Raw genomic sequence first — 23,584 nt, 5'->3', positions numbered from 1 at the left:
AGCAGGTTGCAGGGGCTGTGGCGCTAGTGTCCCGGAAAGAAAGTCCTTCTGTGATGGATGTTTCTCCCAGGCTGCGGGAGAAAGGGATACTTCCGATCAACGCATTGAGGCTTTGGTCAAGAGGGTAGTGAAGGACTCTTTGGCCGAGATGGGTGTCAGTCGTTCTCAAGACACTGCAACGGCCTCCCCAAGCCCTTCCCCTGTAGCACTTCAAGTACATGAAGATTTTGAGTCCGCCCATGCAAGCCATCAGTCGATGTTCTTGTCAGGTAGCGACTCTGAAGATGAGGATCCCTGCCTGGGTTTCGAATATTCTTTGGTGCCTTCCCTGGTTAAAGCGGTCAGAGAGACCTTAAACTGGGAGGAGTCAGCTGTTCCCTCTCCCAAACAAAAGAAGTACTTTAAACAGCTCAACAAGGAGCGGGTTAATTTTCCCTTTCTGGGAGAGTTGGGAGAAATTATTTCGGAGGAGTGGAGAAAGGTGGAACGAAAGAATTCCTTAGTATCCAAGATGGCGAAACTTTACCCCTTCAAAGAGGATGATGTGAAACATCTTGAGTCTCCTCCTCTAGTTGACGCAGCAGTCATGAGACTGGTCAAGCATGTGACCCTTTCCTTAGAAGATACGGTCTCATTTAAAGACCCGTTGGACCGAAGGATGGACTCCGATTTGAAAAGAATCTACCTTACAGCAGGTATGGCCTGCAAGCCAGTCCTGGCTTTAGCCTCTCTATCCAAGGCTATGGAATCTTGTGCTGATGTGGTAGATGAGTCGGTCAGATCGGTGTCGGAAGAGGTGGCCAGAAGTGCCCCAATCCAAGAGCTTAGGCTGGCCTCGTCGTTCCTTGGGGAAGCTTCCATAGACCTGATCCGTCTGTTGGCAAGAGTTATGCTGTCCTCGGTCACAGCTAAGAGAGCCCTTTGGCTCCGCCCTTGGGTTGCGGATCCAGCATCAAAGCAAGTTTGGTGCCGTATCCCCTTTGAGGGGTCCTCCCTTTTCGGGAACAAACTTGATGAGGCTATAACTCGGGCTACGGGCGGTAAGTCTGGGTTTCTTCCGCAGGATCGGCGCCAGTTCAACATCAAGAAAGGACAGCCTACTAGGAAGTTCGTTCCTGACCGGGCCAGGGAGGCTCGTTCTTATAGACCTGGTCGTGAATTCAACCGAAACTGGAGATCCAGACAGTCTTCCAGGAAGACGACGAAGAATGTCTCCTCAGGGGACCGCGAGCCCACTAAGTCTTTTTGAAGGTGGGCCCGCTCAGGCATGTCAAGTGGGTGCACGTCTACGCTCCTTCCGCCATGTCTGGGCGGCTTTGATTCAGGACCCCTGGGCTGTCAGGACGGTATCCTCAGGCCACAAGTGGGTCTTCAAGGAGATACCAGGCTCAAGGTTCCTGCCTACTGCCATACCATTCCTAGAAGAAAGGCGTCAAATTTTATTTTCTTACGTCGAATCTCTTATTGTCTAAGGGGCTGTCATCTCCGTTCCAGAGTCCGAGCGAGGCCAAGGAATATACTCTCCGCTTTTTCTGGTCCAAAAGAAAAACGGATCTTGGAGACCAGTCATAGATTTGACCTTTTTGAACAAATTCATCAAAAAAGAAAGGTTCAAAATGGAGACCCTGTTGTCTATACAGCAATCAGTCCAGCCGGCCGATTGGATGGTGTCCATCGACTTGAAGGACGCCTACTTTCATGTCCCTGTGGCCGAAGATTTTCAAAGGTTTCTCCGGTTCGAAGTGGGAGGATTACATCTTCAATTTATCTGTCTCCCATTCGGGCTCTCAACATCTCCACGGACCTTTTCAAAAATCTTATTGGCCGTGGTAGCCCTACTGAGATTGAGAGGTATCCGACTTCACCATTATTTGGACGATCTCCTCCTGTTGTCCCAAGACAGAGATCAGCTATTAGTTCATCTGGAGCAGGTCGTGTCCACTCTCCAGAAGTTTGGATGGTTACTCAACGAGGAGAAGAGCCACCTGATTCCAACTCAGTCCCTGATCTACTTGGGCGCCCTGTTCAACACAGAGAAGGCGACTATCTCTCTTCCAGAGGAAAAAATAGGGACACTTCGAGACAGGATTCGCTTTGCCCTCTCATCCTCTCATCTTCAGGCACGTCAATGCCTGAAGGTAGTCGGGACTATGGTCGCAGTAGTCCCCATGTTGAAGTGGGCCCTGTGGAGGATGAGACCCTTTCAGAAGGGATTCCTACAGCAATGGGATACGTGGCATCTGGATCAACGCATCTTCTTAACCCCTTCCATGAGAGCGAGTCTCCCCTGGTGGTTATGCAGAGACCACCTGCTGAACTGCCACTCTCTGAAGCCAGCTCCGTGGGTAGTGATCACCTCGGACGCCAGCAACATAGGCTGGGGTGCCCACTGTTTGTCGGAGGTGGCACAGGGCAGGTGGGAGTTTTCCACTCGGGGAATAGTGTCCAACATACTGGAACTCCGAGCAGCATTCCAAGCTCTACGAGCATTTTCTCACCTAACAAAAGAGCAACCTGTCATGCTACGTCTGGACAACACCTCAGCAGTAGCATACGTGAGGAAGCAGGGGGGAACGCGCAGCTGGTCCCTATTGAGGGAAGTGGAACCGATTATGTCCTGGGCACAAAGAAATCTCTCGAATCATTCAGCGGGTTATGTTCCAGGAGTCCAGAATGTCAAAGCAGTCTTCCTGTCCAGAGTGGACCTGGACAACAACGAATGGTCCCTTCACAGGGAAACATTCGACTGGATCCTAACATTGGGGTTCTCTCCAGAGGTAGACCTCTTCGCCTCCCCCTGCAACTACAAACTGCCGAAGTACTATACAAGATTCAGAGATCCACAAGCATCAGGGATGGATGCACTCTCGGATCAGTGGAGATTCCACAGGGCATACGCCTTCCCACCAATTCCGATTGTGTTACAGTTTCTTCGGAGAGTCAGGTCGGAGCCAGTGGAGGTAGTGGCGGTGATTCCCTTCTGGCCGAACAGGCCATGGTTTCCCCTTCTGACGCTACTCAGTGTCCGAGACCCAATCCCACTACCCTTCAGACCGGATCTGTTGTCCCAGGGGTCTGTACTCCATCCATGCCTGGCCCGTCTACATCTGAGGGTCTGGATGATGAAAGGAGGAGGTTAAAGGCCTTAGGCTGTCCGGAAACTGCGATTTCTACGCTGCTTAGTGCCAGAAGAAACTCAACGAACAGAGTTTATCAGAGAATCTGGGAAAAATTTTCTGCACAGTTGGCTGCAAGGCCTGATCCTCAATCTTCCATTAAGATCCAGGACGTATTGAGCTTTCTGCAATCAGGATTGGATTTGCCGCTATCGGTGAGTTCGCTTAGAGTCCAGGTCTCGGCTATTTCCGCTTTTACGGGGATTTGATAGAGGGGATATGATAGAAACTTTTAAATACATAAAGGGAATCAACTCGGTAAAGGAGGAGAGCATATTCAAAAGAAGAAAAACTACCACAAGAGGACACAGTTTTAAATTAGAGGGGCAAAGGTTTAAAAGTAATATGAGGAAGTATTACTTTACTGAGAGAGTAGTGGATGCATGGAATAACCTTCCTGCAGAAGTGGTAGCTGCAAATACAGTGAAGGAGTTTAAGCATGCATGGGATAGGCATAAGGCTATCCTTCATATAAGATAGGGCCAGGGACTATTCATAAGGATTCAGATATATTGGGCAGACTAGATGGGCCAAATGGTTCTTATCTGCCGACACATTCTATGTTTCTATGTTTCCTGGGCCAGTCATGCCTTAATTCGTCAATTCTTTAAAGGAGCAGTAAGAATCAGACCTCAAAGAAAACCTAGGTTTCCCAAGTGGGATCTGCCTCTAGTTCTGGATTTCCTGTCGGATCAGATTCAAGACATGTCCGAATCTTTGACCGTAAGGGAACTTACTCTGATAACAGTATTTCTGGTAGCTGTAACCTCAGCAAAAAGAGTGTCGGAAATTGGGTCCTTCGGGGCACAAGAGCCTTTCTTAACATTTTTTCCTGACAGAGTGGTGCTCATTCCCATGCTGGATGCGAGACCAAAAAGGACTTCTGTCTTCCATGAAAACATAGAAACAGTGTTACCGACCTTTAGACAAGAAGAAGAATCCTCGGTTCATCCGCTGGATGTTGGGAAGTGTATTAAGAGATATTTGGAAGTCACTTCCTCTTTTAGAAAATCGGAACATCTTTTCGTTACCTTCTATGGAAAAAACAAAGGTTCAAGGGCCTCGACGAGATCCATTTCCTCTTGGATCATTCAGACCATACAGTGGGCTTATAGGGCTAAGGGCTTGACCCCTCCAGCAGTAGTTACAGCTCATTCGACGTGGAGCATCTCTACCTCCTGGGCAGTTTCCAGACATGTGGCTCCTGAAGTCATCTGTAGAGCAGCGTCAAGGTCCTCTATTAACACGTTTTTGTCCCATTACTGTGTTGAGCCAGCGGCTCTTTCGTCTGTGAATTTTGGTTTGCAAGTTCTGTCTGTTTGACAAAATGCATTAAAATTTTTCTGTTCAGCACCTGCCCACCCTGTGTGTACAGCGAGTTATTTCCCGATACCTATGCTGCCATGGAGTCTGTCAGGAAAACGGAAAATTTATATCAAATACTTAATTTTCCTTTCCTGATGGACTCCATGGTAGCAGGAGTTCCCTCCCGGATTCTGTGGAGGATAGTTACAGAACACGTGTGCTGAACAGGAGCAAAGATTTATGGGAGTGAGGTCCTATGGGTAGGTTTGGAGGCGGGGCCAAACCCGATACGTATGCTGCCATGGAGTCCATCAGGAAAGGAAAATTACGGTAAGTATTTGATATAAATTTTCAGTTTTCCCCTCGCATTGGTGCTTTTTGAAGAGGAGGTTAGAAAAGCAATGTCTGTCTGACATACAGTATTTAAAATTAAATATGAAGGAAAAAATGTTTTTTCTTTTTTAAATGCAGATTAAGCACATTTTTTAAGGAAATGTTTGGAGGTTTGAGCCGCTGCATGCCCCAGGGGTGTGCACCAGTGCACATGTGTGCCAAGATGTACCGATACATCGCAGTGACTGCAGCCGCCGCCCGCTCGCAGTAAATGTACCATGGGTGGACTGCAAGTGGTTAATAAATTACTTTGTCAACTGTGTTGTGTGTTAATTTATCTTGCATATTTTTTCTTTGTGAATGACTAAACAATCATTCATGTGGCAAGGGGGGGGTGGATAGCTGTGGCCCCCAGGGGTGGATATCTGGGGCCCCCTTATTTGCAAGGAGGCTTCCAGGCTGTAATATTTTTGCATGGGGTCCTCCTTTAAAACTCATACCAGACCTCAATAGCTATCATAGGTAATATAAAATGGATATACAATGGAGGTTTGCTAGAAAATGGCTGCACTTGAGTAAAAGAAAAAGTAATTTCCACTTCAGCACCATCAAACAATACAACTGAAAACAGCAATATTTCCATGTCGAATCTTGGTTATCCACACTCTCTATTTGCAGCAGAGCACTTTGCACACCACTATAAGGCCTCATGCACACTAGAAAGCTAAAAATTGGTGTAAAACACTGGACAAGAAATGCTAATGTTTTAGCATTTTTTGTTGGCATTTAGCAGTACAGACCACCGGTGTCCTTAACAAGCCAGCCAACAGCCCCCCCCCCCCCCCCACGCGAATGACTAAGTACCCTATTTATTCACCGAAAAAAAGTCAAAAAGAAATAAACACACACATAGTTTTTGACAACTCCTTTATTAAAAGTAAAAAAAACAATGTCTCCCCTTGCAGATCCATCGTCAATCACGCCGCCCGCCGTCACCGCCAGACCTGGTGACGGCGAAGCCCTGCCTGCGAAAAAGGCTAACCGCCGACTGCCTGCTCCGCTGTGTGACAGTTCTTTAATAAGTAAGGGGCAGGGCAAGCGACAACGTCACCTGGTGGCACCTCCCCCTTGTGCCGTCACCGACCCAGCATGCACCAGTCGGTGATGTCACAAGGGGGCGTTGCCACCAGGTGACATCCCTAGGTAACTCCGTCCCTTACCTATTTAGGAACTGTCACACAGCAGAGCAGGCAGTCGGTGGTTAGCCTTCATCGCGGACGAAGCTTTTTTCTTTTGGGTCCAGCAGTGGTAGCGGCGGGCGGCATGATTGACTATGGATCTACATTGGAGAATGTTGTTTTTTTTTTTTGTTGTTTTTTTTTAATAAAGAAATTGTCAAAAACTGTGTGTTTATTTCTTTTTGACACTTTTTTGGTGAATAAGTAGGGGTACAATTACGTATTTTTTTTTAAATTTTGGTGTGGGGTTCCCCTTAAAAGCCACACCAGATGGGCCTAGTAGGGATTGGGGGGGGGGGGACTAGACGCCATTTTTTTTTTTTTTTTCAAATTTTTGCCGGCAATGTTTTTTTTTTTTTTTCATTTAGCTGTCAGCGAGGAAAAAAATTTAAGAAAAAGAAAGTCTGCTAAATTCCGGCATCTAGCAGAGTATAGGAGACTGCCCATCAGTGACCTCAATCAGTGCCCATAAGTGATGACTCAATCTGTGCCTGCTTATCAGTGCTACCCATCATTGTCCATCAGTGCCGCCCATTAGTGCCCATCAGTGTCACCCATCAATGCCACCTATCAGTGCTCACCAGTGCTGCCTATCAGTATCCATCAGTGCCACCTATCAGTGCCCACCAATGCCACCTATCAGTGCCCACCAGTGCCGCATATCAGTGCTCATCAGTGCTGCATATCAGTGCCATCTATCAGTGCCCATCAGTGCAGCATATTAGTGCCTCCTCATCAATGCCACCTAATCATTGCCCTTCAGTGCCACCTCATCAGTGCCCATAAATGCCACCTCATAAGTGCCCATAAGTGCAGCCTATCAATGCCCATTAGTGCCGCCTCATCAACGCACATCAGTGAAGGAGAAAAATTACTCATTTACTAAATTTGCTGACAGAAACTAAGAAAAAACTTTTTTTCACATTTTTCGGTCTTTTTTCTTTTTTTTTTTTAGTAAAAAATTAAAAACTCAGCAATGATTAATAACCATCAAAAGAAATCTCTATTTGTGTGAAAGAAAATGATAAAAATGTAATTTGGGTACAGTGTTGCATGACCGCGCAATTGTCATTCAAAGTGTGAGAGTGCTGAAAGCTTAAAATTGACCTGGGCAGGAAGGGGGTGAAAGTGCCCCGTAGGCAAGTGGTTAAAATACATTTCAGCACACGTGGCAGTCCTCATAGGGACAGGTTCCCTTTCAATCATAGGCAGCTGAACCTGTACATTAAATGATTGTAACTCTCAGGATTTAATACCTACTTTTACATCTTGCTTAGGACAAATTTCCAAACATGTTGCAATGCCTCCTACTCGTTGGTTATGACACAGGAGAACACTCTGATGGGACAAGTCATTCAGTATGAACCACAGAACAGAAAATTCAGAAATGTCACGGAGAGCCTTTACAATCTCTTACCAGAGGTGAGTGCGGAAGGCCAATTTCCTGAAGGTAAAGTCAGTTTTTACACACAGTTTTCACAGCTGCTATATAAAGTATTTGAGAATAAATTGGTATCAGGAAGAAAGAGAGACCATTAAAGAGCTTACAACTGCTTCTGCACAGCTACTTTTAGTTAGGAGAGGGGGGGGGGCATGTACCAATACAAAAAAATGTTTAAAAATACCATTTAGTGAAAGCAGCTCTTTAAAATAATGCTTAAAGGGGGAATGCACAATTTCTTTATCTTGCATGCCCACAGGAGGACCATACCTGCTTGTGAAGTGTCTCATCTGTAAATTGCAAGTAAATTAAGTTTCCATTTGCCAGCTTTCTTCTGTTAAAAAAGGTGATTGCCTTCATCCATACCAGACCCTTATATAGAGGAGGGTCTTGTACGAATTATAAGAGGGACCCCACAAAAAAAGCAAAAAGAAGCTGCTTGGGTCCTAGCAACCAGGGACACTGTGTGGACAGGTAGGATAATATCATCAGTTGTTAGGATACCAGCGGCAGCACGGTGCACCATAACAACCAATATCAGATAAGAAAAAAAGTGTGAGGTCCCCCCAAAATCAGTACCAGACCCTTATCCTTGATGTGGATCTGGTATGAGGATGGTACCTTGCCAGACATAGCATATTATTCCTGTGTTGATGAGGACAAGGGCCTTAGGCCTGGCCCAGTGGATGGAAATGTTAGTAGGGAGAAATTATCAGAATCTGGAGCCCCCTTTAAAATAAGGGAGCCCCCAGATATTCACCCACTCCATATGAATGCGTAAGGTGTAGTTACATAGTGCCACTGGTTACTCATTCACAAAAAAGTAAAAAAGTATATTATCACACAGACAGAACATAAACTGTTTTAAACAAATAATAATAATAATAATGTCCAAAAACTAATGTAGTACAAAGTAACTGTCCCACAATGTATGTATGTGTGTGTATGTATGTATGTGTGTGCATGTATGTATGTGTGTGTGTATATATGTACGTGTGTATGCTAATATATATATATATATATATATATATGTGTGTGTGTGTGTGTGTGTGTGTATATATGTGCTTATTTATGAGTATGTATATGTGTGTGTATGTGTGTATGTGCGTTTATGTGTGTGTGTGCACATTACTTTTAATCCTGACCCCATATATGTGTACAATCAGAACTAATTTTTATTTTTTTTTACAGCTTGTTCATAGTACCAGCAAGAAAATGCTATCCCCCTGAAAAGCGATCCATGCTCATAGGCATTTGACGGAGGTGAAAAGGCAATATGTTGCCTCCTCACCGCCTGTTTTAACCCCCCAATGCAGGGGTGGGGAACCTGCGGTCCGCACAATCATTGCGTCCAGCCCCCCCCCCCCCCCGTGCCGCTGAGCCTGTGTATGCCAGCGGAGCTGTCAGAAGGAGCCGATGGCTCCGTCCTGACAGTGCGAGTCATAGAAAAGCTTCAGAAAAGGGTGGACCCGGGGCGCAGAGCAGTTCGCCCCGAGCCCACCCATTTGTGTGACAATAGCGAATGAAAATTCGCTTATTGTCACACGGATCCTCCTCCTAGCCAATCAGGAACCGGGTCCAAGACCCGCTTCCGGATTGGCCGAAAGGCGAACACATGCCATTGGTCGAGGAGGAGGCGGGATGACTCGAGGAGAAGCCGCCGCTGCAGGTAAATGCACTGGCTTTCTGCATTGAAAGGGGGCACACTGTGGTCAGTCTGCATTGAAAGGGGGCACGCTGTGGTCAGTCTGCATTGAAAGGGGGCACGCTGTAGTCAGTCTGTATTGAAAGGGGGCACGCTGTGGTCAGTCTGTATTGAAAGGGGGCACACTGTGGTCAGTCTGCATTGAAAGGGGGCACGCTGTGGTCAGTATGCATTGAAAGGGGGTACGCTGTGATCTCTCTGCATTGAAAGGGGGCACGCTGTGGTCTCTCTGTATTGAAAGGGGGCACGCTGTGGTCAGTCTGCATTGAAAGGGGGCACGCTGTGGTCAGTCTGTATTGAAAGGGGGCACGCTGTGGTCAGTCTGTTTTGAAAGGGGGCACACTGTGGTCTCTCTGCATTGAAAGGGGGCACGCAGTGGTCAGTCTGCATTGAAAGGGGGCACACTGTGGTCAGTCTGCATTGAAAGGGGGCACGCTGTGGTCAGTCTGCATTGAAAGGAGGCACACTGTGGTCAGTCTGTATTGAAAGGGGGCACGCTGTGGTCAGTCTGTATTGAAAGGGGGCACGCTGTGGTCAGTCTGTATTGAAAGGGGGCACACTGTGGTCAGTCTGCATTGAAAGGGGGCACGCTGTGGTCAGTATGCATTGAAAGGGGGTACGCTGTGATCTCTCTGCATTGAAAGGGGGCACGCAGTGGTCAGTCTGCATTGAAAGGGGGCACGCTGTGGTCTATCTGTATTGAAAGGGGGCACGCTGTGGTCAGTCTGCATTGAAAGGGGGCACGCTGTGGTCTCTCTGCATTGAAAGGGGGCACGCTGTGGTCAGTCTGTTTTGAAAGGGGGCACACTGTGGTCTCTCTGCATTGAAAGGGGGCACGCAGTGGTCAGTCTGCATTGAAAGGGGGCACACTGTGGTCAGTCTGCATTGAAAGGGGGCACGCTGTGGTCAGTCTGCATTGAAAGGGGGCACACTGTGGTCAGTCTGTATTGAAAGGGGGCACGCTGTGGTCAGTCTGCATTGAAAGGGGGCACGCTGTGGTCAGTCTGTTACAATAATATTGTAAAAAAAAAAAAAAAAAATGAATAAAGCAAATGGTAGAAAAATGTAATAAAAAAAAAAAACTACTGACACCAATGGCAGAACTACCACACAAACATTGCACTTGCGACCGGCCCTGGCGTTCCGCCAATAGGCTGGGAGGGAAGGCCCAGTCAGAGGGGCCCTTTATGGTTTCTTGCATCGGGGCCCTGAAGGTTCTAGTTACGCCACTGGTGCAAGCCTTTTAATATTGATGATTTTTGGCATACAGCTCATGAAAAACCAAAATTCCTATCTCAAAAAATTAGCATATTTCATCCGACCAATAAAAAAAGTGTTTTTAATACAAAAAAGTCAACCTTCTCATTATTATGTTCAGTTATGCACTCAATACTTGGTCGGGAATCCTTTTGCAGAAATGTCTGCTTCAATGCGGCGTGGCATGGAGGCAATCAGCCTGTGGCACTGCTGAGGTGTTATGGAGGCCCAGGATTCTTCGATAGCGGCCTTGAGCTCATCCAGAGTGTTGGGTCTTGCGTCTCTCAACTTTCTCTTCACAACATCCCACAGATTCTCTATGGGGTTCAGGTCAGGAGAGATGGCAGGCCAATTGAGCACAGTAATACCATGGTCAGTAAACCATTTACCAGTGGTTTTGGCACTGTGAGCAGGTGCCAGGTCGTGCTGAAAAATGAAATCTTCATCTCCATAAAGCTTTTCAGCAGATGGAAGCATGAAGTGCTCCAAAATCTCCTGATAGCTAGCTGCATTGACCCTGCCCTTGATAAAACACAGTGGGCCAACACCAGCAGCTGACATGGCACCCCAGACCATCACTGACTATGGGTACTTGACACTGGACTTCAGGCATTTTGGCATTTCCCTCTCCCCAGTCTTCTTCCAGACTCTGGCACCTTGATTTCCGAATGACATGCAAAATTCGCTTTCATCCGAAAAAAGTACTTTGGACCACTGAGCAACAGTCCAGTGCTGCTTCTCTGTAGCCCAGGTCAGGCGCTTCTGCCGCTGTTTCTGGTTCAAAAGTGGCTTGACCTGGGGAATGCGGCACCTGTAGCCCATTTCCTGCACACGCCTGTACACGGTGGCTCTAGATGTTTCTACTCCAGACTCAGTCCACTGCTTCCGCAGGTCCCCCAAGGTCTGGAATCGGTCCTTCTCCACAATCTTCCTCAGGGTCCGGTCACCTCTTCTCGTTCTGCAGCGTTTTCTGCCACACTTTTTCCTTCCCACAGACTTCCCATTGAGGTGCCTTGATACAGCACTCTGGGAACAGCCTATTCGTTCAGAAATTTCTTTCTGTGTCTTACCCTCTTGCTTGAGGGTGTCAATGATGGCCTTCTGGACAGCAGTCAGGTCGGCAGTCTTAGGGAGTTTTTAAAAGCCTCAGGAATCTTTTGCAGGTGTTTAGAGTTAATTAGTTGATTCAGATGATTAGGTTAATAGCTCGTTTAGAGAACCTTTTCATGATCTGTATGCCAAAAATCATCAATATTAAAACAATAAAAGGCTTGCACTACTTCAGTTGTGTGTAATGAATCTAAAATATATGAAAGTCTAATGTTTATCAGTACATTACAGAAAATAATGAACTCTATCACAATATGCAAATTTTTTGAGACGGACCTGTGTATATATATATATATATATATATATATATATATATATATATATATAATGTATTACACCCTTAAAAAAGTGCAAAAAAAAACAAAAACGTATATATGCTGTAGACACTACTACAACATATAAACTCAATCCAGCTGTGAAAAAATATTAAACACAAAATCCTGTGAAATAATAATGTCCACAATGTATCAGTATAATATTCCAGGCAAAGTGATGTCGGTAATAGGGATTTTGTAAGGGTCACCATAGTGCTCAGGGAGGGTACTGTACGTCAAAAGGCTCACCAGAAAGGTTGGATCCCTTTTTACCTCATGGCAGGGAGATCATTCAAGCTTGTGGAGAGTAAGATTTCTCTTCCCAGGGCATGGAGCTGTGTTGTTGGTCCTCACGCTACTCCTGGGTATGAATTCCCTTATATGTGCACTCCATGGCCGACAGGTATTAAAAAAAAGTAATTTATTTAAATATAGACTGTCATATAAAAAAACACTTTACATGCATAGGAGACAGATCTATAAATGAACTAGTTAAAAAAACTTAAAAAAATATATAGGGAGACAGTCCAGGCACGGATGGTACGGTATCACCGCAGGTATGAGAGAGACGGGGAATACCCGCTTCCGCGTGCATTCCACACCGTCCTACCAGACTACTGGTCACGTGCCCCTACGTGCGTTCCAAAATTACGCGTTTCGTCATCAACGTGTGACGTCCTCAGATTCTGGATTGAGTTTATATGTTGTAGTAGTGTCTACGGCATATATACGTTTTTTTTTTTTTTTGCACTTTTGTAAGCGTGTAATACATTATATATATATATAATTTTGATATATATTTGTTGCAAGCGCATTAAGCGTAGGGGGTTTCTCATATCCCTCTTTTTCTATATTTATTGTAATAGTTAAAGGCTCATTATTTGAGGAATAAATATAACTTCTTTGTAACTCTGTGGTGTCCATTGTGAGCTGTTGGTTGATAGACCAGAGACACCCGAAATATAGTCATTTATCCAACTGTCCATCCATAGCCACTGGTTTATAGTACAGATACATCCCAAATATAGAAACATTTATCCAACTGTACACCCAGAACCTTTGGTTTATAGTCCAGATATATTATAAATATAGAGCCATTTATCCAACTTTACAACCAGGGCCACTGTTCTATAGACCAGATACTTTCTAAATATAGAACAATTTATCAAACTGTACTTCTCGAGCCTCTGGTTTGTAGACCAGATACATACCAAATAAAGAACCATTGATCCAACTGTCCATCCAGAACCTCTGGTTTACAGACCAGATACATCCTAAATATAGAGCCATTTATCAAACTATATACCCACAACCTTTGGTTTATAGTCCAGATATATTGTAAATATAGATCCATTTATCCAACGTTACACCCAGGGCCACTGTTCTATAGGCCAGATACTTTCTAAATATATAACAATCTATCAGACTGTACTTCCCAAACCTCTGGTTTATAGACCAGATACATCCTAAATATAGAGCTATTTATCCAAATATATACCCACAACCTTTGGTTTATAGTCCAGATATATTGTAAATATAGATCATTTATCCAACTTTTCATCCAGGGAAACTGTTCTATAGGCCAGATACTTTATAAATATAGAACAATTTATCAAACTGTACTTCCCAAGCCTCTAGTTTAAAGATCAGATACATCGTAAACATCAAGCCATTTTGCCAACCATCCATCCAGAGTCTCTGAATTATAGACCAGATACATCATAAATATAGAGCCATTTATCCAAATGTACACTGAGAACCTTTGGTTTATAGTCCAGATATTTTATAAATATAGAGCCATTTAACCAACTTTACATCCAGGGCCACTGTTCTATAGACCAGATACTTTCTAAATATAGAACCATTTATCCAACTGTCCTTCCAGAGCCTCTTGAATATAGTCCAGACATAGCCTAAAGATAAAACCATTTATCACCGGGTATTTGGAAGCTAACTTGTAGATTCTCAGCCACTATTAGTAATAATGTTCTGATGATACAAATATGCACGTGGGTGCCTTTGTGTGCACTAAATCTGGATTTGTAAAGAAGCTCCAGGTATTTCACAGTAATATAGCATAGTAAATGTAATCATAACGTCTCATCTCTCTATTGCATTGCAGAAGTCTCCTTTTGAGAAACCACTAAAACACTGCGCAGTGGTAGGTAATGGTGGAATTTTAGACAGCAGCATTTGTGGATCTAAGATTGACCGAGCCGACTTTGTGTTCAGGTAGGAATAAAGATACTGAGGAAACAGCTTATGAGATGTTTTACTTATCATTTATCCCAACCTCAGTCTTTAAATCTTCCCATTTCTTTAACTTCTAGGTTAAATTTTGCTCCACTGAACAGGACGGAGGACGTGGGGACAAAGACTGATCTTGTTTTCGCAAACCCAAGTATACTACTTAGTCAGTAAGTGTGGTGTCTTTCCTAATAAAGAATGAATTAAAATATAAATTGTTGATTGAAATTCCTTTGTGCACCTTTGCTCAGCTACTATTCCATTTGAACACAAAATGGCTTTTTTTGTTGAAAAGAAAAATGTAAAAAAATGTTTAGGTAAGCTAGTTACATCAGAAGGATTCTGACATACTTTACTGTAAACCAGTGGTCTTACCACAGCGGCCGGGGGCCAGACCTGGCCCTTTGCTTGCTTTTATATTGCCCTTGGGGCACTATTCCCCCCACTAACATCAACAACGGGGCATAGTTCTTGTCACGGAAACCAGCAATGACCACAACAATGGGCCACTATTCCTTCCAATGACACCAATGGCAGGACACTATTCCTCCCTCTGACACCAATGGCAGGACACTATTCTTCCCACTGACACCAATGATGGGGCACTATTTATTCCCCTGATGCCAACAAAGGGACACTAATCCTTCCATTAATACCAGTGATAAAATATTGTTAACTCCCACTGACACCAGAGCATTTTGGAATCTCACTGGCCACAGTCCAGCGACCCTCAAAGTCTTAAGGATGGTAAACTAGCCCTTTGTATAGAAACTTTGGAGACTCCTGCTGTAAATGCATACCGTTCCTCGTTTTAAACCAGTGATTCGGTCAAATTTTTATTCTTCTATGGGCAAGCTGGTTGGATGATATTCAATGATCCTCGGTGTGCTGGCGAACATGTGCATCGACTATTCCTCCCACTGACACCAATGGCAGGGCACTATTTTTCCCACTGACACCAGTGATGGGGCACTATTTCTTTCTCTGATGCCAACAAAGGGACACTAATCCTTCCATTATTACCAGGGATGAAATATTGTTAACTCCCACTGACACCAGGGCATTTTCAAATCTCACTGGCCGCAGTCCAGCGACCCTCAAAGTCTTAAGGATTGTAAACTGGCCCTTTGTTTAGAAACTTTTGAGACTCCTGCTGTAAATGCATACCATTCTGTCATGGTCTTACCTTCTTGCTGTTCTCCTTCGTTTGACATGTGCTGGCGGCCATCTTGGTTTCTGGGTTTCTTGTAGCCTCCCACCCTGTGGCTCCTCCTTCCCACTGGGAGGAGCTGGATGCCTAGCTCATATATATAGGAGGTCTGTGGCTTCAGTTCCTTGCTTGGTCCTCCTGTGTTCACATGCTTCTAAGACTGCTGCTGCTTCTGGTCCCTGATCCTGGCTTCGTCTGACTACCCTGGGTTCCTGATCCTGGCTTCGTCTGACTACCCTGCTGGTTCCTGATCCTGGCTTCATCTGACTACCCTGCTGGTTCCTGATCCTGGCTTCGTCTGACTACCCTGCTGGTTCCTGATCCTGGCTTCGTCTGACTACCCTCCTGGTTCCTGACCTCTGGCTTCGCAAGGACTCTGCCTCGGTTTCGCCATCCGTTTGGACTTTTGCTTTACAGCTTGATTTTCAATAAAGCCTTCTTATTTTCACTTATCTGTTGTTGTACGTCTGGTTCATGGTTCCGTGACATTAGGACCAAGCCATGAATTCTGACGGTACAGGGCCATCCTCGCTACCCACGCTGGTTGCCAGACTTGATCAGCAGGATCACCTGTTGGGTCGGTTCGCCGTGGCGTTGCAAACCCTGCTTGAACGCACGGCTCATTTCGCTCCCGTTGCCGATGGGTCGGTTGTCGCTCCTGGGCCCGCTCCTACTGCCGCTCCGGTTGTTGCGCCAGAGTCTACCCCGACACCTGTTGTTGCGCCTGCGATGTTTCGGGGTATGACCGGTTCTGCCCCCCTTCCACAGCGCTTTGGGGGAGAGCCAACTCAGTGCCGAGGTTTCCTTAACCAGGTGGGCATTTATTTCGAGTTGCTGCCACATGCCTTTCCTACTGAGAGATCAAAGGTGGGCTTCTTAATTTCGCTGCTCTCGGACAAGGCCTTGGCCTGGGCCAGCCCTTTATGGGAGAACAACAATCCGGTGGTTGCCGAGTTTTCCGGTTTTGTTGCTTCTCTTCGGAGGGTATTCGATGTGCCGGCTCGTGCTGCCTCTGCTGCGAAGCTCCTTATGTCCATCAGACAGGGTTCACGATCCGTAGCTGAATACGCCATTGAGTTTCGTACCCTGGCAGCAGAGGTGGGCTGGAATAATGAGGCTCTGGTCGCTGCTTTCTCTCATGGTCTCTCGGATGCCTTGAAGGATGAGGTTGCAGCTAAGGACCTACCAGTGGAGCTCGAGTCTCTTATTTCTTTCTTGATTTTGATTGACACCAGACTCAGGGAGAGACCTTCCTTTAAGGAGAGTCTGCGGAGGCCTCCTAACAGATTGGCGCCTACCTTTGCTGTCCCACCCGTGCCTCCCTCTCCTCCCACGCCTCCTGGGGATGACTTGGCTGGGGGTGAACCCATGCAGCTGGGCTTTGCTCGCCTGTCCGAGGGGGAGAGGGTACTCCGAAGACGCGAGGGTCGATGCATGTACTGTGGTCTCGGTGGGCATTTTCGGTTGGCATGTCCGAACCGTCCGGGAAACGCTCGCACCTGAGATCCTGTCGGGGGCAGATCTTGGGTGGAGTCTCCTCGTCCCCGGTTTCCCGTGTTGACAAACCACTGATCACTGTTGTCCTCTCCTGGGTCGGGGGCTCTGTGACGACCCAGGCGTTGGTGGACTCTGGTGCTGGTGGTTTGTTCATTGATAGTGTGTTCGCTGCCGCCAATTCCATTCCTCTGCAGGCCCGAGGTTCTCCACTGGCTCTTGAGGCGATAGACGGCAGACCCCTTCTGCCGCCACACGTGACTCATGAGACCCTTCCAGTGGGGATAGCCATTGGTGCCGTTCACAGAGAGTCGGTCTGCTTCCAGGTTATTTCGTCTCCACACTACTCGGTGGTCTTGGGGTACCCCTGGCTCCAGAAGCATAATCCGACTTTCGATTGGAGATCGGCCGAGATCCTCTCGTGGTCACCGCAGTGTGGGGCTAGTTGCATCCATGGGCCTGTCAAGTTGCTGTGTACTTCCTCGGACTCTCTGTTGCCTCCTGAATACGAGGAGTACCGGGATGTATTCGATAAGGTGCGCGCGGTTGCCCTACCTCCGCACCGCCCATACGATTGTGCCATCGAGTTACAACCTGGTGCCGTTCCTCCTCGTGGCAAGGTCTATCCACTGTCGGTAGCGGAGAATGAGGCCATGGAGGAGTACGTGAAGGAGGCGCTTTCACGCGGACACATTCGCAAATCCTCGTCCCCGGCAGGGGCTGGATTTTTCTTTGTGAAAAAGAGGGGCGGTGAGTTGAGGCCTTGCATCGATTACAGGGGTCTCAATCGCATCACGATCAAGAACGCTTACCCGATACCCTTGATTTCCGAGCTGTTCGATCGCCTTAAAGGGGCCACGGTCTTTACCAAACTCGATCTGAGGGCGGCATATAACCTTGTAAGGATCAAGGCAGGCGATGAGTGGAAGACCGCGTTTAACACCAGGACCGGTCATTATGAATCCTTGGTTATGCCCTTTGGGTTGTGCAATGCGCCCGCAGTCTTTCAGGAATTCATTAACGATGTTTTCCGTGACCTGTTGCAGCAGTGTGTGGTGATCTATTTGGATGACATCTTGGTATATTCTGAATCCATGGAGACCCACATTCTGGATGTCAGACGACTGTTGCAACGGTTACGAGAGAACAAGCTGTTCGGTAAGCTTGAGAAATGCGAATTTCACCGATCCCAGGTAACCTTCTTAGGTTACATCATTTCCGCTGAGGGGTTCTCCATGGATCCTGAGAAGGTTTCGGCTGTCTTACAGTGGCCCCAGCCCAGTGGTCTTCGCTCCCTGCAGCGCTTTTTGGGCTTCGCCAATTATTATCGGAAGTTCATCAGGGACTTTTCCATGCTAGCCAAGCCTCTCACGGATCTGACCAGGAAGGGCAGTAATTCCCAGGTCTGGCCGCTCGAGGCCATCCGAGCTTTTGAGGCTCTAAAGTCCGCCTTTGTGTCGGCTCCGATTCTGTCGCATCCCAACCCTGGGTTGCCCTTTGTCCTCGAGGTGGACGCGTCTGAGACGGGAGTAGGCGCCCTTCTGTCTCAGCGTAGAACACCAGAGGGTCCTCTGCTTCCTTGTGGGTTTTACTCCCGGAAACTGTCTTCCGCGGAGTGCAACTATCAGATTGGTGACAGGGAGTTATTGGCCATCGTGCAGGCCCTTAAAGAATGGAGGCACTTGCTCGAGGGTTCGGTGGTTCCGGTCCTCATCCTGACGGACCACAAGAATCTGACCTACCTTTCTGAGGCCAAGAGATTGACACCACGTCAGGCCAGATGGGCTCTGTTCTTGTCACGTTTCAATTACGTGGTCTCCTACCTACCCGGTTCCAAGAACATCAGGGCGGATGCCTTATCACGGCAGTACTCCGACCTGTCCAGGGAGGAGTCGATTCCGACTTCGGTCATACCTCCGAATCAGATCCTGGCCGCCATTCGCACCAGCCTGACCTCTCCCCTGGGTGAGCAGATTTTGGCGGCTCAATCTGGTGCTCCCTCTGGGAGACCCAACGGCAGATGTTTTGTGCCTGAGGAGTTGCGCACTCGGTTGTTGCGAACCTACCATAACTCCAAGACCGCGGGGCATCCTGGAAAGAATCAGCTGTCCTGGGCTGTTTCACGTCTGTTCTGGTGGCCTTCCCTACGTTCCGACATCGCCGCATATGTAGCGGCATGCTCCGTTTGTGCCCAGAGTAAGTCCCCTCGGCACCTTCCGTTGGGCCTTCTGCAACCCATAGCCACCGGGGAGCGCCCATGGTCACACCTGGGGATGGATTTCATTGTGGACCTCCCTGCATCCCGAGGCCATACAGTCATTCTCATGATTGTGGATCGATTTTCCAAAATGTGCCACTGTGTTCCTCTCAAGAAGTTACCCTCTGCACAGGAGTTGGCCACGATTTTTGCCAGGGAGGTCTTCCGGTTGCACGGTTTGCCCAAGGAGATTGTGTCGGATCGGGGGAGTCAGTTTGTGTCCAGGTTCTGGTGCGCCTTTTGCTCCCAGTTGGGGATTCATCTCTCCTTCTCCTCGGCCTACCACCCTCAGTCCAATGGGGCCGCAGAACGATCCAATCAGGCCTTGGAGCAATTCCTTCGTTGCTATGTCTCCGATCACCAAGACAATTGGGTTGACCTCCTGCCTTGGGCTGAGTTTGCCAGGAACACGGCGGTGAACTCTTCCTCTGGGACGTCTCCCTTCATGGCCAATTATGGGTTCCAACCTGCCGTGTTACCGGAGGTATTCTCTTCCCAGGATATTCCGGCTGTGGAGGATCACCTTTCTGTCCTACGTGCTTCTTGGGTACAGATCCAGAAGTCCCTTGAGGTCTCTGCGCAGCGCCAGAGACTCCAGGCTGATCGCAGACGAGCGCCTGCTCCTTCCTACCAGGCCGGAGACCGTGTATGGTTGTCCACCCGCAACCTCAACCTTCGAGTGCCCACTCCCAAGCTGGAGCCTCGCTTTGTTGGTCCCTTCCGAGTGCTTCGCAGGGTAAACCCGGTAGCCTATGCCCTTGCGCTTCCTCCTGGCATGCGGATCTCCAATGTGTTTCATGTTTCCCTGTTGAAGCCACTGGTGTGTAATCGTTTCACTTCCTCGGTTCCTCGGCCTCGTCCGGTCCAAGTGGGCAATCGTGAGGAGTATGAGGTGAGCAATATCCTGGACTCACGCCTGGTCCGCGGTCGGTTGCAGTTTTTGGTTCATTGGCGTGGTTATGGTCCAGAGGAGCGTTCCTGGGTTCCCTCCGCAGATGTCCATGCTCCTGCCTTGCTCCGAGCCTTCCACGCACGCTTCCCTCAGAAACCGTTCTTTACTCCGCGGAGGAGGGGCCCTTGAGGGGGAGGTACTGTCATGGTCTTACCTTCTTGCTGTTCTCCTTCGTTTGACATGTGCTGGCGGCCATCTTGGTTTCTGGGTTTCTTGTAGCCTCACACCCTGCAGCTCCTCCTTCCCACTGGGAGGAGCTGGATGCCTAGCTCATATATATAGGAGGTCTGTGGCTTCAGTTCCTTGCTTGGTCCTCCTGTGTTCACATGCTTCTAAGACTGCTGCTGCTTCTGGTCCCTGATCCTGGCTTCGTCTGACTACCCTGCTGGTTCCTGATCCTGGCTTCGTCTGACTACCCTGCTGGTTCCTGATCCTGGCTTCATCTGACTACCCTGCTGGTTCCTGATCCTGGCTTCGTCTGACTACCCTGCTGGTTCCTGATCCTGGCTTCGTCTGACTACCCTCCTGGTTCCTGACCTCTGGCTTCGCAAGGACTCTGCCTCGGTTTCGCCATCCGTTTGGACTTTTGCTTTACAGCTTGATTTTCAATAAAGCCTTCTTATTTTCACTTATCTGTTGTTGTACGTCTGGTTCATGGTTCCGTGACACATTCCTCATTCTAAACCAGTGATTCGGCCAACTTTTTATTCGTCTATGGGCAGGCTGGTTGTACTTGAAGGGAAAATTTGACCGTACTCAGGAGTAGATAAACTGGAAGTGTTTATTCCCAAAAAACTTACATACACAGGTGCATCACACAGACATGGGACAGGTTGACGCGTTTCACGATTCTACTGATCGCTTACTCATAACCGCATTGGGGGGGGTTTTCCCCGCCAAACCCCCCCCCCCCCACACCACCACCACCAAAACTGACTGTGTTGATAGGGGGGATCTAGAAATTTTCTTTCCTTCAATTTGAAGAAAATTGTATAATGCATGGCTTGCTAATAGTTTTGCTAAGTCACCTCGTTACAGCCTTCTTGTTCCTTTATGTCTACCTAAAGTCATTGAAAATACCTCACCAAAAATAAACTCCCGATGAAGGAAATGTCCATAATTACTCTTCAAGCTCTGCACAGACTTTCCAGAGGAGATCACAAAAGCAGTAAATAGGATTTGTGGGGGCAATCTTTAACAACCTACAAAATGTCCCAAGATTTAATGCTCATTAATATGTTAATTTTTGATTAATAGTTCATGGATAATCAAAGCTGGCTGCAATCTGAAATGATCACCTTTAGGAACTTGTGGCATTGATTTTTGTATCAAGGTTACTCTTATAACTCTGCTGGACGATGGGGGTCACAAAAATGTGCACTGTGCCTACTAGCTCTGGTGTATTATTATGTATTATTATTATACAGGATTTATAAAGTGCCAACAGTTTGGGCAGCACTTTACAAAATGAAAGCAGATAGTACAGTTACAATATAGTTTGGTACAAGAGGAATCAGAGGGCCCTGCTCATTAGAGCTTACAATCTGAAAGGGAAGGTCAAGTTATACAACAGGTAATATTTATGGGGGATGCACTGATGGAGAAAGTAAAAACTCAGTGTATTAGTTAGAAGCAGGATAGGCTTCTTTAAAGAGAAGGGTTTTCAGGGATCGTCTAAAGATGGAACGATTAGGAGATAGTTGGACAGATTGTGGTAGGGAGTTCCAAAAGAAGGGAGAAGTAACAAGGGAGCCAGAGAGCAGGAGATCTTGGGAGTAGAGATGGCTTTGCGGTTTGCGGCGACTTTTGCTCGTTCGCTACCCGCCAAATTTTCGGACACATGGCGTCTTTCGCGGCGGCCATATTTGTTTACATTGGGGAGAACTTTGACCCGTGACACAGCCGTCAGGTGGAACACGACAGCCAATTGAAACATTCCAGCACATGGACAGTCCTCCTACCCTATAAATAGACCCTATCTGGCGGCCATTTCACATTCTGCTTTCTGCCAGTGTAGGAGAGGTCTGCTGTGCTCATCAGGGAGAGTTTGCTAGACACATATAGTGCTGTGAAGATCCACAAAAGTCATTTTGAGGGCTGGTATTTCGGTATAGGCCTTCTACAGTCTCTTTTCAGGTTAGGGACAGGTATCCAGTGGTTGCTTTAGGGGCAGTTAGAGATTGGCTGCAGTCACAAATCGCTCTGTCAATGTCCACAAAAGTCATTTAAAATGCTCCAATGTCGTTTTAGGGTCTATTACAGTCTCTTTACTATAGGGCCAGGTATCCTGTGGTTGTTTTAGGGGCAGTTAGAGATCGGCTGCAGTCACGCACAAATCGCTCTGTCAATTTGAATGGACCCTATGTGTATTAGACAATGTATTTACCGGCTGCTGTCAGTTCTGGCTGATTTATGAAAAAAAAAAAAAAAAAACATTTTTGCTGTAAAAAAAGAAAAAAAAAAAATTCAGGGCAACTTTTTCAATTGCAATACTTCTGTTATGACATTGTCCATGTGCTGGGACTATTTGTGCACAGCTAGTATGTCTTTTGCAGCTGCAAATATGACCTAAAGGTTTTTAAAGTTCGCCTCCCATTAAAGTCAATGGGGCCCGCCGCGAACTCGCGGTTCGCTGACTTTTGAGAAAATTCGCAAATGGTGTTCGCGAACCACCCTGGCTGATGTTCGTCCATCACTACTTGGGAGGACCGAAGAGAGTGCTTTGGTTGATATTTAACCGGGTTAGTGATGTAGCTGGGGGCAGAGTTGTGGATGGCTTTGCAATTTGTTGTTAGTACTTTGAATTTGATTCGTTGGGTGAACGGAAGCCAGTGAAGGGATTGGCAGAGAGGGGTGGCAGACACTGAGCGGTTGGTAAGGTGGATGAGTCTGGCAGCAGCATTCATCATAGACTGAAGGGGGAGATAGCCAATGTAAAAGTAATCCAGTGAGGAGGGAGTTGCAGTTGTCAGGGCGAGAGATGACCAGGGAGTAAATTAGAAGCTTTGTGGTGTCATTGATTAAAAAGGGGCATATTCTGGAGATGTTGCGGAGTTTGAGGCGGCATGATTTGGTCAGGGATTGGATGTGGGCCTAAAAGGTCAGTTTACAGGCCAGGGTTACCCCTAGCACCCTGGCATGTGGGGGCAATCTGATAGTTGTGCCATTGATCTTGACAGAGAAGTAAGGGGAAGGGGCACATGGGGGAGGAAATATTATGAGCTCAGTTTTGGATAGATTGAGGAAGTGGTGCGACATGCAGTCAGATATGTCTGTTAGTAGATCAGTGATACGTTAGGAAACTAAAGGGGTGAGCTGAAAGGTAGAGTGATAGATTTGGGTGTCGCCAGCGAAGAAATTATATTGAAATTATATTGAAAGCCATAGGAAGCTATCAGCTGACCCAGGGAGGAGGTGTAGATCGAGAACAGGAGAGGTCCAAGGACAGAACCTTGGGGACCCCAATGATAAGAGAAATAGGAGAGGAGGAAGTAGAGTTGAAAGTGACACTGAAGGTGAGGTGAGATAGGTCCAATTCGAACCAA

The 23,584-nt window shown here is 47.1% G+C and overlaps 1 protein-coding gene across 1 annotated transcript in view; it reads left to right on the top strand.

The window, feature by feature from the left end:
* Positions 1-23,584, top strand: part of LOC309554185 (alpha-2,8-sialyltransferase 8F-like) — a gene marked incomplete at both ends in the record, with an annotated part of 69,244 nt that overhangs the window by 41,244 nt on the left and 4,416 nt on the right. The window contains 3 exons of the mRNA XM_082255816.1: positions 7,330-7,474; positions 14,002-14,111; positions 14,210-14,296. Of these exons, the coding sequence (XP_082111942.1) occupies positions 7,330-7,474; positions 14,002-14,111; positions 14,210-14,296 (342 nt within the window). The remainder of the gene's footprint in view (positions 1-7,329; positions 7,475-14,001; positions 14,112-14,209; positions 14,297-23,584) is intronic.

The sequence above is a fragment of the Pelophylax lessonae genome (assembly GCF_965119305.1).
Source record: "Pelophylax lessonae genome assembly, chromosome: 4".
In the NCBI taxonomy this organism is placed as follows: Eukaryota; Metazoa; Chordata; class Amphibia; order Anura; family Ranidae; genus Pelophylax; species Pelophylax lessonae.
Note: the sequence above shows the minus strand (reverse complement) of the source record. Positions and strands in the feature narration are given on the sequence as shown.